We start from the raw sequence: 16104 nt of genomic DNA, 5'->3' as shown, positions 1-16104 counted from the left end.
AAAAACATTTCTGGGTATTTGCATCAGCTTCAGATATGGATAACAGAGCACATATGCATTGTAATATGATACAGATTATGTATTTTGGTAAATAGGAAGCTGCATGTTAAGACAGAATTTTTGGTGTACTAATCTATTAGTGCTGAATAGAATAATGAAGGTATGTACCAAGACCACTCTTGCAGCACAGTGTATCTGTGGAAAACACCTTTTAAGTATATCGTTTACATGAGTTGAAGAGGAAAAAGTGCAAACGACTGCTGAAAAATCACATCTTTTCACTTTTTAAATCCTTTACTTGGATGGAAACTACCATGTTAGGTAGCTTTCAAACAATAGAAAACAGGAGGTAGAAGAGAGAGCTGAGGACAGCTGAGAAAAGCAAAGAGGAAGGTTGTTCAATCATCCCATGGGTATCTATATGGGGAGAAGCAGATAAGTGAAGGTCTCAATATTTTTCCAGCTATTTCACCTGTTGACCCACTCCTGTGGTTGGGACATTTTTTTCTTGTATCTTGAAATGAAAATGTATTTCTGAAATATTTTATCAAAGCAGTGCATTTTCTAAATTTGCTTTAATTTAAGTGGTATTACAGCAAAAGCAATTATAAATCCCCTTGTACTCTATGAATACTGTAGATCTCATTTCTTTGTTCCATCTGTGTCAGTACAAATGTGTCCTAATGGCAAGTGTAGTATTTATTTACTTATTCTGTTTTCCACGTTGTTTTTTATTTTTCCAAAGTCACTATTTGGAGGGAGAAAAAAAAATTTAATCCTTTGTATTTATTTAAGAAGTTGTATGTGACCATTCAGTTTTATAGGAAGCTTTGGTCATAGTGATATTTAATGCAAATTCTGCATTAAAGTATTTTCTATGAGTTGGTCAAGGCAATTTTTTTGTCATGTTCTTTTCTATGAATACATCTGATTTAGCCCCATAATAATCCTTAAAATAAGTTCTTACCAACTTTACATTCTAATGTTGCTTGGCCTTGCTTATTTCATGCATTCTAGTTAGGATCTTCATTCATGCTTTGGCTCTAATAAGTAAGACATAGCACTCTTACAGTGTTTTGATTCATGGATCTGATCAGTTGCTAATGATTAATGCCAGGTTTTGCAAGAAGCTACTGTGAAAAGGTTAACATTCAACAAAAATTACCAATGGTAGCTCTGTCCAATTTGAAGAATAGGAAAATTACATTTTTCTTTTTTTTTTTCTCCCAGCCATTTCATGTCTGATGAGGACATTCAGTAATTGATCTCTGCATTTATTTTCTGTTGAACTTAAGCCATTTCTTAAATGAGGCACAAAGAGCTTCAGGAATTCACTAACATAATGTGAAGAGAAGAGGAAAAAGAGAAAAGCAGATGCTTTGTTCTTGTTCTGCTCTTTGCTAGGCAATGTAGGTGTTTGGACAGGAGAATCTAATAAACTAAGTACAGCAGCAAAAGCTATTAACATTTGGATAATTGCTCCAAAGGAAAACATAAAAGTGAAATTGAATAGTCCCTGGAAACATACACAAAAGCAATTACATTGTCTTAAACTCTTCATGTGGAAGAAATCCTCTGTGTAGCACCACCTAATCAGTAATAAAATGTCATTCAAGACACAACCAGTAAACCATCATTTTTCTGTACAAAAAGGAATACAGTGCTACTCCTGGAATTACTATCTGATGATCACTTTGCAGTCTTTCCATTGCTACAGCAGCAGAAAGCAGAGCAGAGCAGCAGAACTTTTGAAGCAAATTCAGCTTCTCTTATTCCTGACACATTTGACTAATAGTGTTCTAATCTGAACCCAATGGAGCCATTTAAATTGTAGATAATCCCACTTACAAAGGAACTGTGATGAAATTGAGCAGGAAAATAAAATTAAAAAATGTTTGGTACCTCAGCTACTACTTAATTTTCTGTAGTAAAGTTCTGTTAGAGAATGAACATACAGAATACTTTTGAGGAATGCAGTGTCTTTTGGGTGAAAAGACAGATACTGGCATGTGCCATACCGAATTCACTTGCAATTTATTTATATGACTGAATCAAGAGATATATTAGTAAATTTGTAGTGGTTTGTCAATCAAGTAAAATAAAAAATGGAATCCTTACTTATATTGCAGAATTCATTCATTCATTGCTAATGAACAATGATCAACTTCATCACAGTATCAGAAGTGATATAATCCATCCAGATCCTCCTCAACACCGATTTGAGCAGTCATGAAAACTTGTCTCTTTCATGGTCCTTGCTTTGCAGCCTTTGGAAATGCAACCTCAACTGCAGAGCACTAATCATAAGGTCATCATTGGTAGGATATCGTATGAAAGACAGTTGAAAACCAGTTACTTAATTTGATACTTATGTGGAATGGAGGGAACGTCCCTCCATCTTCCGTAATTGACTTTAACCCTACCTATCAGAATCTGATTGGTTATACAAGAGAACTTTCATTCTAAGACTAGCTAAGCATTTCTACCTTTTCTGTAATTCCTGAGCCAAAATCCTTTGCCTCTGTGATGTGTAGGAAGTCCTTTATCTGAGTAAATGTTATTTTAAAAATAGACTAGTTTATGAGATTTCTGGAGCTGCTGGAAAATCTTCCGCATCTGGCCCACAATTGTTCTTAATGATGCTGGATTTTTTTTTCACCGTCAGCCATCGTGCTTTTATTTCTGTAGTTCAATGCTTCTCTGACATGCATGAGGGGAAAAAGCTGTACTGAAATTATATTTGCAAGTTGTGCTGGTGCACTGTAATTTTAATCAAATGGTTTGCTAGTAGGAAACATGTAATGTAACCAAGTGAAAGCAATTAGGTCAGTAAAGATTTTTTAATATATTTATTACTATGTCTTTGATATCCCTATTGTTGTCATACAGGAGGACCAGTGCATCTTACCTTTACAGATACTAATGTTAAATAATAATATTCTACATTCTCTTACCTCCTTTCAGTTTTCTTCATCTTTCTCCTTCACTACTTCTTGTTGTTCAAATAGCCTTGTTCCATCTTGAATCAGTTGTTTTGCTTTTATAGATATGAGTCAGTTTTTCTTCAGCAAGGCATGGTGGTATTTGAATTCATGTCTGCAAGGAACAGTGATACAAATAGTGATAATTCATGAATGCAATATAATTACTTAAACTGTTGGATTGAGTTAAATCTTTTCTGGCACATCTTGAATCATACGTGATTGTAAAAGAATGAGGGAAAACTTGATTTATCGTTTTTGAAATGTTAATGTTTTAAGAGTTACTTAGTTAAAACACACTCTGTCTTATGAATATGATTTTTATATTTGCTAAAGGTTTGTTTCCTGCATGATGTGATTCATTATAGTATTTATTAGTATACTGCATAGAAATATATCATACGGTCATTACAAAAGCTTGGTTATGTTTGCAGGCCACTTAGAAGCTGGGAGAAACCCTGATCTACATGTCAGCTGAATGGCCATAACTCAAGCAATCCTTAGACTGAATGGTGACTTTTAAGATAAAACCTTTAGCTGAATATAAACACATTTTCCCTCAAAAGAATTAAGTTTTGGATTAGCTTCCTGCAGTAAGTGAGATTGTTTTAGAATGACCTCGATGACTATAGGAATGCTTGTGTTGATTTGTCAGAGGTTTAGGCTTGATGGCGTAGAATGGGCCTTCCAGTCCCTTCCAATCTATGATAATAAGGAAGCTTGCTTTTCCAGTCTTTATTTCTCCATGAATATTTGACATTTTGACATATATCAGGCAATTCTGATCATACTTTTTCCATCTATGAATTATATTTTTGGGAAGGAAATGGGTACCTCCTTCAACATTCTGTTAAAATCTACTTTTTCACAGGTGCTCTTGGTTATCATCTTAATCAAAAAAGTCCAGGAACATCTGTTTTTAAGAGCTTTTCTCTGGAGCACATGAATAATATGTCTCAAAAGTGGAAAAGATGTTGGGATACAGAGCATTCAGTGGGGTGCGGGGCTACAACTATGTGAGATGTCTGCATTTGTTCCACTGCGTTCTCTTGACACAAGAATAAACTCTCATGGAATTTTGGTGCCTATACTTGAATTCTGAAATTGTCTACACAGCTAATTCTTAGCTGATGAGAAATTAGTGCAATCATAGGCAGTTAGATTAATGAACATCTTTAATGCCTCTTTAGCACCTGTCCTTGCATTTAGATATCTAAACACCTTTAAAATTTGGTTCCCAATAACATGGTGGTTTGAGCTGGGAAGATTAAGAGGGGAACAAGGAAAGGAATAGATGAAGGTGAACTTAGGAGAGCTCTACTTCCAAGAGCGCTACTTCTTATATTTATTCCTGATATGTCTCTTTCTGCTGACATCCCTGACAACATGATGACCTAGTTATTTAGGCCAAAGATCACGCTGTGGGAAAGGTAGATGAGGATTGCTGTCCATTCTCACCAGTGGTGTGAGTGCTAATTATTACTGTGTAGTAATTAACTTGCCTATGCATCAACATAGAAGGCCTGATGAAAATGTTCTTTGTGCCTGCCGTTCTGTGTGATTTGGAACTATTCTTTGAAGTGAGCTGGCACTAAAGGGAAAAGGCCTTTTTAAAATTATTTTTTTCTTTTCATTTCTCCTATGTTGCTGCTTTCTTTGATATCATTTTATGAGGTAAATTCAAGTCTGCTAGGCTAAGGAAGCAATTATAATCACTGAATCTAATGACAAATGATTTAGCTAACTATCCTCATTACACTGAACATCTGATTACGTTGAATGCAATATTTGTCATTTTAAAGTGTTTAATTTGCAATGTAACTTCAAACTGTGTCTCTTTCTAAAGCCTCCTGCATCTATCTGATGACATAAGAAGCCTTTATCGGAATATTGGCAAATTTAATTTAATCTTGCTGTAATTCGTGAGAATTTAATATAATTATTTTTTATTTTAAAAAAGAATTATGAAGAGAGAATTTCTGCCCCTAGAATTTATATGAGCGTGGAACAAAAATATGTCTATGTAATGTAACATCTTTTTATTTACACAAACATGCATACATACTCAGCAGCTTCTCAAGCTGCAGGCTCCTTGGCAGGCTGAGATTTTCCATACTATGTGTAACTTACTCAAGGCATAAAGTAGATGTGATAGCATTTATGACCTCAGGTTGAGCTAAAATTCTCTAATGGTTACTTTGGTAGAAATGACACAACATAAAAGATCTATCTATTTAGAGAGAGTTAATTACTATGAAAGAAAGAATTTGTCACTGGAACAAGAGTATGAGTCCTCAAGACCATGCCTGCATTATCACACAGACAAAATCATATATCAAGTCCCATAATTAATGCATTAAAAGCCATCTTAAAACTGACAGACTTCTTTCCCCACGGTTTCCAGTGGGAAAAAAGCCTTTCCAAATGAAATTACTCATGAGATTAAGAAGCTTGTGCTGTTTGTTCTTGTCCCCCTCTTGTCCTGTGAATTTAGTCTTATTTTCCTTTCCTTCATGTCTAACTAGTCTTTGTTATTGCCATCAAATTCAGAACATAATAATCTGGGGAGACTTACAGGTTTTAGGTTGTAATTCTATGAAAACATTTTCTTTCCACTGAAGTGGAATATTTATGAACTAGGCAAAAGCTATTTTCCTATTTTTAATGCCAGGTATTTGATATATTGCATTGTGTTTAAAAATACAGCAACAAAACTCAACTGCAATGCTATACATACCAATTTATCAAGTAGTTTATATGCCTATAAAAAATGGAAATCTGATGCCTTTTGGAATTTTAAGATGTGATTCCAAATGAAGTAGATACTTCTAGCTGAACTCTATATAATGCAAAATTGTTATGAAGGAGAGATTGAGAATTAAGCATTCACTCTGAAGGACATAACAAGGAAATAATTGCCAGATTTGTCTCCTGACAAACTTAATGAGAAACATTTTAGGTAGAACAGAAATTGGGATTCATTGCATCTAAAGTGAAGCAGGACCAGAGTGAATAGAGAGATACTGGATAAAGTAAATTAAATTGTCTACCTGGTCTAAAAGATATCTCCAGCTGGCTCAGATTTAGATGTTTTTTTGTTTTTGTTTTTTTCTTCTTCTCTCTTCCAGTTACATACCCTGTGTGTGAGTATAAATTTCTTAAACTCTTTAGACTTTTGGCAAAGTGTGATCAAAATTTATTACAGAGAATGTTCAGAAATTGAAGATTATTCTTCTTGATACTAAAGAATAAAAACACCTCGAAATGACACCTGGATCATTCTGTTTTCTTAGTGCTTGGCAAATGCAGAGAAAGTGTGTCTGCAGTCATTAGAGATGAAGCTTTTTCTTTCATTTTTGGTCACTTGGTATGAATTCAGTTCAAGCCTGTAGCTTGTACAGCTTGTAGGTGTAGTAGAAATGCTTGCTACCCTATGACTGTTTGGCATGTTATCACCTTAACACAATATTCCATGTCTAGAATATCATAAATCAAGAAGCGAAATATACTTTGTGATAAAGAAGTGCGGAAGCTGTTAGTACCAGTGGGTTCAGTGTGGATTTGGCCGTTGGTATAAAAGGAGAAGCAGTAAGGCAACTAGAAGTGGTGTTGGCTCAAGATCTTTCCTTTCAATTAATAGAACAGGATGATTTCAAGTGATCTGGGAAATAAACAGAGATGACTGGAGGCTTAGCATACTGGGAACTAAGATCTCTTCTGGATCACTAGAAAAATAGAGGGTAAAATGCAACATCTGAAAAACAATCAGAGTTACATAGAGAAAAAGCCTTTTCTTATTTTATTTTTTCTATTTTCTGCCATCCAGAACTTTTTGTGCTCACACTTCCACAGTTCTGTTTGGTTACAGTTAGAATAAACACTGGCAAAGCTGGTGTGTCACTGTCCCTGGAGTTAGCCAGGAGGGACTTACACATGAAATATAAATTACCCAAGGTAAGTTCAGTGCCACAGAGTGTTCAAATTTTCTTTTCTGTGCTTTGAGTTGCACAGTGGTGCTTGTAAATGATCAGAATATTACAATCTAAACTGTTTAAGAATTTAAAACTGTGAAATTGTCATGAAGGTGATTTCTTGTTATAATTAAACTTTTCTCTAATAATAATACTGTACACAGGACTGTATCACTGTCATGGATGTTAGGGTTGAAATCTCCTTGATGTCCATAATCTTGTTTTATGATGAAATTACAGAGCTTCTGCACATTGTCATTATTGCTGAAATACGTATTTTTTTGAGGCATGTAAATGATGGAAGGTAGGAAGTCCTTGTGTGTTCTGACATCTGATTGCTCGTATGTGCAGACTTCTTTCAACTACTCAGTATGCTGAGGCTTCAGTGGGTAGTTATCTTAATGTATTCTGTCTATATAAAGACTATTCCTTTCTTGTGCACTTAATTAGAAATAGAATGTTACAGTTTCTTTCTTCTAGACTTGGAGCATGAATAGCAATATAGAAATACTGCTAGTAAAATGTACAGGAGTTGTTCTGTGTTGCAATAACTGTCAATTCAAATCGTGTCCAGTGTTGGACCTTTCTACAGCAGAACCCCCAGTTAACCTTTATTTAATGCGATTTAATCCAATTAGCTTTCCATCGTGTCCAGTCAGAGAATGGATGGTCAACATATAGTATAAGCATACAGACTTCCTAGAACAGCAATTTGAAAGCCTAGGAACTTGATTGTGCATGTACATGCATGTACAGAGTGTCTCAGACAGACAAATGCCTGTCTCCTTTAAGCTTTAGTTTTCAGTGTTACATTTTTTCAGGTTTTTACATGTCTAAATCATTTTTTTAGGGTAACCTACAAAATCCTATCAGTTTTTCTGCATCTAATGCACAAGTTATGGGAAAATTTATTTTATGATAGGTTTTTCTTTTTGAGCCCTAACCTATTTGTTACTTTAATCCATAGTAAGTTTTCCTTGAGGTATCTGTCCTGTTATTTGACATTTTGACACAGGGAGTGTCTTTAAAAGGTGGAACATAGCAATCATCTCCTGTAGTTTTAATATCTATTGTTTTTTCTACCTTTTTTTCCTCTTTAAAGGAAGGCTTTTCTACAAGAATTTATAGAAATTGTAAGGCTTTTAGTAGCACAAAACAGCATCACAATTGCAGACAAAGAACTATGATTTCATTCTTGTTCATTTCAAATTGATTAGAAAATACTGTCTGAACTGGGCGCTGCGCCAAGATTGCCATTAACTTTTCCCATAAAATATGATGAAGGACCTTAACAAGCATTTAGTAATTAAGCGAAGTGCTTTGGAAATTTATTTGCTGTCCACAGTTTGTCATGTTCTGTAAAATACTGAAGCATGTTTTTATGAAAAGCAATAAAAATAAAGCATTGGAGAAACATCTGGGAGTGTTATCTGATTGTAGTGGAGGGGGAATTGTTTCAGTGGTAGCAGGATATTTTGATATTCAAAATTAATGTTGTGTATAGTTGATTTCTTTTGTTCTTTAACTTAGTGAATAACAGACTGAATTAATATAGTAATTCTTATAATTGTATATCCTATTCTAGCACTTGTGTTGCTTCATTTTGTACCCTGAATTGATTATTTTCCATGTACTCCATTAATGTGTGTACTGTTCTATATTTGGTTTCTGGTCTCATTTAATGCAGTTGAATTTACTGAAATAATAGCACAAAGAAAATGGAAGTGCTGAACATACTGAAAATGGAGCAGATTTTCCTGTGGCATAGCAGGAAAAAACAGTGAAGGCTTTTAGTCTAATAATATTTGGTGGGTGGCAGGGTGGTGCTTTGGTCTTTAGCTTTGCTAACAAAGAGAAAGGCTGGCCTGTTGCTACTGAGGTAGCTTTTATGTGCTGTGGCCACTCACAGTGATTTATGAGTAATTTTCTCTGCAAACCTCTTTTCCTTTCAATAGTCTCCAGCTTCCTTTAACAAGGAGTAAATTCTGGATTGCACGAGGGCTTAATGGAATAACAGAATGAGATCAGATTTCACTGCTGTGCTTTGTGTAAGGTTCAGACCATAAATCTGGGAGAAGATGCTTCTCAAAACTACAAAACTATGGGCAGAAAAATCTACTAGCTTTCAGATTTGGTTCTGATATCGTTGCAGTTATTTGCAACTGATATTTAAACAAACATGCAAACAAAACTTGCAGTACGTAAGATGCAGGTGCTGTTTACATACCGTGATGCCAGGTTTCCTAAAGTTACTGTTAAAATCTGACAGCTGCCACAAACCTTTCACTGATGCAAATGTATGTTTCGGTGAAAATCATTTTCAAAACATGTTTTTCTTCTGAGTAGAGGTTAAAATTTTGCAGTGAATTGTCGAAGGGCAGAGGGGAAATCTCCAAAACAAGAAAAGCATTTCTCATTATTTAAAAAAAAGAGCGTTAGTACCTGTTTACCTTTGTAAATTCTTGACCCGCTCTTGTTATGATAGTAGTAGTAATAGTAAGATAATAATCCAACCTTAGGACAATTTCTCAGAATAGTCTCCTTCATCCATTTTGTTCAGGAGTTCAAATAATTAACAGTCTTTGCTGTATTATGTTTGTTTTCTCAGGGCATTCTACCTGGACAAGTCAAACCTGCCTCCAAATTCAACATCTAAAGCAGCTTACATAGATAAGGTAAATAAAAATGATAAGTACCTAATTAAACTTTTTGTGTTACACACCGTGTCCTTTCCATTGAGAAATGGAAGTATTCAAAGCTGCATGGGCAAGGAAAGGAGAAACTCTTGCAACTTTTTGTTGTACCCCTCTTCTAAGGGCTCTCTGTTGCAATTGATTCTGATTGATTGATGAGGCTGGAGGGCATCAATGTATCTGAGAAAGAGAACTACAACTTTTCTTTTTCACTGTACTGTCAGAGTAATACAGTCACACCAGGAGCATTGATAGGCTTAGGCAATGAGGGAGTAGATGCAGGCAGATATTTTTAGTTCTGAAAATTGGAATTGCTGTTGAAAATTAAGTACTGTTTCAGAATCTTATACTTCCTCATAAACCTGCTTTTAGGCTTTCTTCAAATACTTTAATCTGTCTTCAAACCTTTGTGACTGAGAGATCCCAGAGGCTAGGAAAATTCATTTAATGCTCCCCTATTGTCAGAGAGTTAATAGCCATATTGCAGCTCAATAGAATTCTAGGATCTTGTCTGTACTGAATTAAAAGCGAAAGTGATTGAGTTACTTTGTCTTGAGAAATGCAATGATTGTCACTGAGCTCTGTGACAGACTGAAATTTATGACTGTATCACACAGTATGACCATTAGAAAACAGATAGAATCACAGAATTGCTATGGTTGGAAAAGACCTTAAAGATCATTAAGTCCAACCATAACTTAACCATACTGCCCTAACAACCCTCTGCTAAATCATGTTCCTGAGCACCACATCCAAATGGTTTTTAAACACATCCAGGGATGGTGACTCAACCACCTCTCCGGGAGCCTATTCCAGTGCTTAACCACCCTTTCTGTAAAGAAGTGTTTCCTGATATCCAACCTAAAATTGCCCTGGTGCAACTTGAGGCCATTTCCCCTTGTCCTGCCACCTGTCACCTCTGAGAAGAGACCAACCCTGCTCTGTTTCTTGTTCCCATTTCTTGTCTCTGTACTGGACTACATGGAAGGGGAGGAGGAGGTGAGCCTGTGCTTCTCCTTCTATGGTGTCAAGAACATATATTTTTTAAATGTCACAGCCGCAGCAGGACAAATTTAACTACATGTGGAGTGCTTGTTACCCCCAAACCTGCTATTTCAGTAAAAAGGTCAAGGGCAAGATAAAAGCAGCTTATAATACAGATCTAACCAAGGGATGCTAAGTTAAGCTAATGCATTTATTTTGCAATTGGAGCAAGCTAAGAGTGAATGCATGATCTCAGTTTGTAGCTGTAGCTGTGACTTTTGTTCTCTTCTCCATAGCTCTGCATTCGTAAATGGCACAGTTAAAATCAATTTAAATGGATGCAAGTTAGATCAATAGGAGTTAAACCAAGTTAAATCTGTTTGTGCCCAGATTTAAATATACTTCTTTTTCTAATTTATTTACCTGAACTGTATGCTTTTTAGTGAGGTTACCTCCAAAATGAGCAAGTGAGGCTGACATTTCTCTGATTAGTTAAGGATGTCTTTGGGGTATTAATCAGTCCTTCAAAATATCCTTCCTTTGGGTAGTAGGATTTTGTTAGAATCTTTAAGTATTTCTGGTAGGAAGAGAAACGGAATTTGAATTATGGAATCTACAAAACTGTGCTGTGAATCTTTTCTTTACACAAAGAACCATGGATGCTGCTTTTTATTGCTAAACTTCTTTTGAGGGTTCCTCTTCTGAGGGCAACCTTCCACTTGAATGATTCACCTAGTAAAGAAAGGTGAATCATTCATTTTCTATACACTAGTGTTGAGTTTTGCAGTATATTTTGTTACTCTTGATCATTTTTCTCTTTCCATACTGTTAGTTGAGATTAGAAAACAGCTGTTTGCATAAATGGGGGGATAGTGTTTCTTAATTATAATCTAATTTTATCAGTGAGTCAATTAACCAGCCTTGGCATCCCTCCTCTGCATGCATTATGGTTGTTTCTTTGTGGTTTCCCTTTTCTGAAAATACCAATGATAGAAATGGCACTTTTGGATCTGTTCAGTTTATTGAACTGAAGATCAGCTCACTAAGCTGCTATGGGAATGAAAAAAATGTTGTTCTAAGTCACATAGCAAAGGACTACACGTTCTTTATGTAAGTTACAGAATCTCACTTTGGCTGTTCCAGCTTACCCCGTTATTCCAACACACATCTGGGAAGACTTACTCAAAAACAGCGTTTCACATTCTCTTGGTAGCAAATACTAAAATTTATTTTTCTCTCTTTCAGCTGATGAGGCCACTTAATTGCTTGGATGAACTTTACCGACTCGTAGGGTCCTTCATCCGATCTAAGCGCACTGCTGCCTGCGCATACACTGCTTGCAGTGCTTCTGGAGTTGGATTGCTATCGGTTTCTTCTGAGCTCTGTAACAGGCTTGGAGCTTGTCACATCATTATGTGCAACAGTGGAGTTCACCGGTATGGCAATTTATTTTCCTCCCTTTGTTTCAGTCAGTCATTCAGATATTGAAGTTTGGAGAATTTTCTTTTTAAATGGAATTCTTACACTGTCTTTTCACGTATGTGACTAAGTATCTCGTATACTTTAAAGTTTTGTGGTGTAATTGTATAACTGTGCTTTCAGTGATTGACAGAAATGAGCAGTATGATTTTGTTCTGTGTAGTTGTTATGGATTGTTCCTTAGTCAAGTCAGGAAAAGACAGTAACCTTAATTGCTAAAGCAGAAGAAGAAACGTTTCCTAGGTGAATAAAACACACTGTATTAAACTCTTAATGCAGGCAGGAAATGCTGATATCCATATCTGCTTTATATGCTGGTGAAATAATAGTTAAGCTTTTTTTCCAAGGGAAAAAAATAAGCAAGATGCATTTCTTTACATGTACCATATCATAACTAGAAGTTCTGTCTGTATTAATACAATACCAGAAAATGAACCATAGCCAACTGAACTTTGTTGTCATCAAGTCTGAAGATTTAATACACACACATTTATTTATATATATATATATTAAAAAATGCAATAGTGTCATTATTCTCTCTAGTATTTAATGACATTAGTTAAAGGCAGCAATATGTTTGTATTCCAGACTAGCAGACTACAATTTTGTCTGTATTATACCAAAAAAGCTGAGACTGCCATTGGAAGAGAGGGAAAGGGAACAACAACAGAAGTCAAAGATATAGCCAAGATCATGATGCTAAATACCTACTCCCTTTCTAAAAATTCCTAACTGGTTTACAGGTAGTGATGTTAAAAATACTCTCATTAGGATTTGGACTTGATGATCCTTGTGGGTCCCTGTGGGATATTCTGTGATTTTATGACCTATTCAAATCCTTATTTTAAGCAGGCTTGATTACCAGTATATTGTACTAAAATGAGCATTACTTCATCCTAATTTTAAGTATTGTCATTTCTTAAAAAGAGATTTAGGGGGAAAAAGTGCAAGGTAACTGCAGTGCAGGTTACTAGGTATGCAAAATATAAAAAGATCTGTATATAACCAACACAGTTAAGTTATATAAAAACAGTGCTAGCCATTTCTCTTAGCAGAGTTTGCAACAAATGTGTTGCTTTTCATTGCTGGTACAAGAAAATGTCACTTTGTACACAGTACTTGGTTTTAGACAATTGCTAAGTAACATTACTATTTAAGATCAGTCACTACATAAGAAGATGAGAATACTATATAGCATGGATTGGCATGAAGTTGTCATTTCAGAAGACTGTGAAGATGAGCCAGAGAAAAGCTGTCTCTTGCCTTCATTTAAAATACTTTAACAAGAAGTTTTTCTTGTAGAGATGTTCTTTGTGTGTCAAAACTCTTGTTTCTTAATATGGTTTTTGCTTATAAACATTGCTCTGAGAAAAAGCGAACAAGATTGGGGATAGGGAGTAGGAAATCAGCCTTATTAAGGCCTGCAGAACGAAGCAATATTGACTGAAGAACAGTGAAAAAAATAATAATACTCAGATTGACCTCATGTTGATTAGCTGCTATTATTATTTCTTCAAAGCCCTGAGCTTTTATGAACAAATTCTTTATTGCGGAGTCCTCTTCTGAAGACATTTCTGTGTTGAATAAGACAAATTTCACTTCCTACATGATCAGAAGAGACTTCGGGCTTGATTCTGCTGTTTTATATAAAACTTCTCTGAGTTTCTTCATGATTTCATGGCTCAAGTTCTGAACTTGCAGATTTAAGAATAAAGTCAGAGCAACTTCAAAAGCCCAAATAAATGATTACTCTTAAATGAAGATGAATTATAAATGAGATCCCTGCTCAAAACTAAGACTAATTCAAAGGTCAACAACTAATAAATATCTGGTTAAGTATATTTAAAAAACAAAATGTTAGAAAGCCGGCACAAATTGGATTTCAAAATATTATTACACGTAATGGGAATCAAGTATAACTGCTTACCATGTGGGTTTCCATCTAGATGTTAAAGGATTCAAGATGGCCCTTTTATATAAAATCACAAAACACTTTTCTGTAAAGCATGACTAGTTCTGCTTTACAGAAGAGTCCATTTCAGTTTTTCCATCAGATAGCATGACTTCAGTTGTGTGATAATACTGCCTTTGTGGCCACCATCTGTTCAGAGAAAAAAAAATAAAAAATCAACTCTTGGCATTCTCACAGACATTTTAAGGTAGACCCTCCAGGAGAGAGTAACGCATTACTTGAGATTTTATAGGTACTCAGAGTTTTTGCCCTGAATTTCTGAAAGTTCAGATAAAAACTCATATATTTAGAAATTGGAAGGAATTCCCGTGCTATTATTTAAAGTGACGGAAGTTAAAGAAGCTTTTTTATTCCTTCCAAGAAGTAAGAGTCACCTGAAGATACTGTTATGCATACAAATTGGATGGATGAAGAGGTCTTTCCTTAGAATGTGAAGTCATATAACATCACATACTATTTTCCTTCTGGCCTTCGTAGGCCAAATCTCTCCTGTCCAGCACTAAATAAACACTGCTTTTTGACATTCTGAAATTGCCTTTGTCCAGACAGAAAGTTTGTTTCATCTCCAGCCAGTAGGCTCGCTGGGTGTTCCTGAAATTACTGCTGCTAAATTCTGCTGTGTTTTTTGTGAACCTGCTCGTCTTGACACTTTGTAGAGTGAAACTCTTACAGCATCATTAAATCCTGTGAGAAGGACAGAAAGATGAATTAGAGGCTGGATGTGATCCTGTCCCATAAACAAAGAAGATTTTGCCTCTTCCCTATAGCCTTGGGGGTCGTACTCTTTTAGTTGTTTGGTGGAATATTATTTAATCAGTGCAGATAATCATACAAAATAATGTTATTTAAATTGTGAGTTAGTTACTGATTTTTCAGATAGAAATTTTCATTTCTGGTTGTATTTGGCAATTTGTCTGGCCTTCTGTGTTCTTAGATACTAAATACTGTGAAGTTGTTGAATGCAGCCAGTTGCAGAAATCCACACTTTTAGGCCCAGACCAAAAGCTCTTGAGTGAAAGTTTTTCGCACTATGATACAGGTACTAAGTGAGTTGAAAAGTGGCATTATCTACTGATTGTAAGCAGATATCTACTGATATGTAAGCAGATAGCAGAAAGATGTGAATTGTTATTGCAGGAAGTATGTTCTTCATTTCTCAATCTTCTTACCAGCTTAAAAATGAAGAATAATGAACACAGAGCAAGTTTCTTACATGCTTTCTTAACAAACAAACAAACAAAAAAACCCTCATTTTGGCCCAATTTCAATGTTTGGTCTCTAATGGAAGAGAATCTTTGAGTCTGTGGAAGAGCTCAGGGTGCTCTTGGTTGGTCAGCACCTTTCTTTTTTTCCTGGGGAGTGGGATCTTAGCAAAGCATGAATCTGTCATTTTAGTATACTTTAAACCTCAACCTTCCCCCACTCAATTTATGTCTTACCAAAATGAATGGAGAGCCTTTACTGTGTTGTCTTGACTGAGGTGTCATGCATGACACTGCAGGTTTCTGTCACCTAATGGGAAGCAAATCCCAGATAGCTTTGGAGGAGGTCTGGGATGGCAGTCTCAATGCAGAAGAGCCAAGAACAGCTTGGTCTCCTTTGACAGTGATTGCTGATCTGTGGATCAGCAGTGTCTTGGTTTCTGACTTCTCTCTGATCCATATTAAATTGCTTTTTGCACTGCACTAGACTAAAACAGCTTGACAGAGTTTGTGGTTTTATCCCTATATCCGAGATAATACTCGGGATTTTGAATTGCTGGCGATTGCTTTGCTTTGATTTTTATTATGACAATATGTTTACCAATTTACATTAGAGCCTGAAATCCTATATCTACTTCAAGCAGCAATTCTTTCCAAATATATTACAGTCGCAAGTAAAACAAGGATGGGAAAAAATAAGTCCCTTTAACTTTCACTGTCCTCAGTGACATATGAATACTGCAGACTGCCCTTGGATTATCCTAAGTGAACATGCCTTGTTGATCAACATCAGGAACAAAACTCTAAATTAGCCCGAGAAAT

The 16104-nt window shown here is 35.6% G+C and overlaps 1 protein-coding gene across 2 annotated transcripts in view; it reads left to right on the top strand.

The window, feature by feature from the left end:
• The window catches only part of PREX2 (phosphatidylinositol-3,4,5-trisphosphate dependent Rac exchange factor 2), a 167027-nt gene that overhangs the window by 134371 nt on the left and 16552 nt on the right, over nt 1–16104 (top strand). For both annotated transcript variants that reach the window (XM_042808631.1, XM_042808632.1), the window contains exons 36-37: nt 9561–9627; nt 11875–12065. In XM_042808631.1, the coding sequence (XP_042664565.1) occupies nt 9561–9627; nt 11875–12065 (258 nt within the window). The remainder of the gene's footprint in view (nt 1–9560; nt 9628–11874; nt 12066–16104) is intronic.

Source organism: Centrocercus urophasianus, unplaced genomic scaffold (genome assembly GCF_019232065.1).
Source record: "Centrocercus urophasianus isolate 14NV4802_14NV808 unplaced genomic scaffold, USGS_Curo_1.0 seq_11, whole genome shotgun sequence".
Taxonomy (NCBI): Eukaryota; Metazoa; Chordata; class Aves; order Galliformes; family Phasianidae; genus Centrocercus; species Centrocercus urophasianus.
Note: the sequence above shows the minus strand (reverse complement) of the source record. Positions and strands in the feature narration are given on the sequence as shown.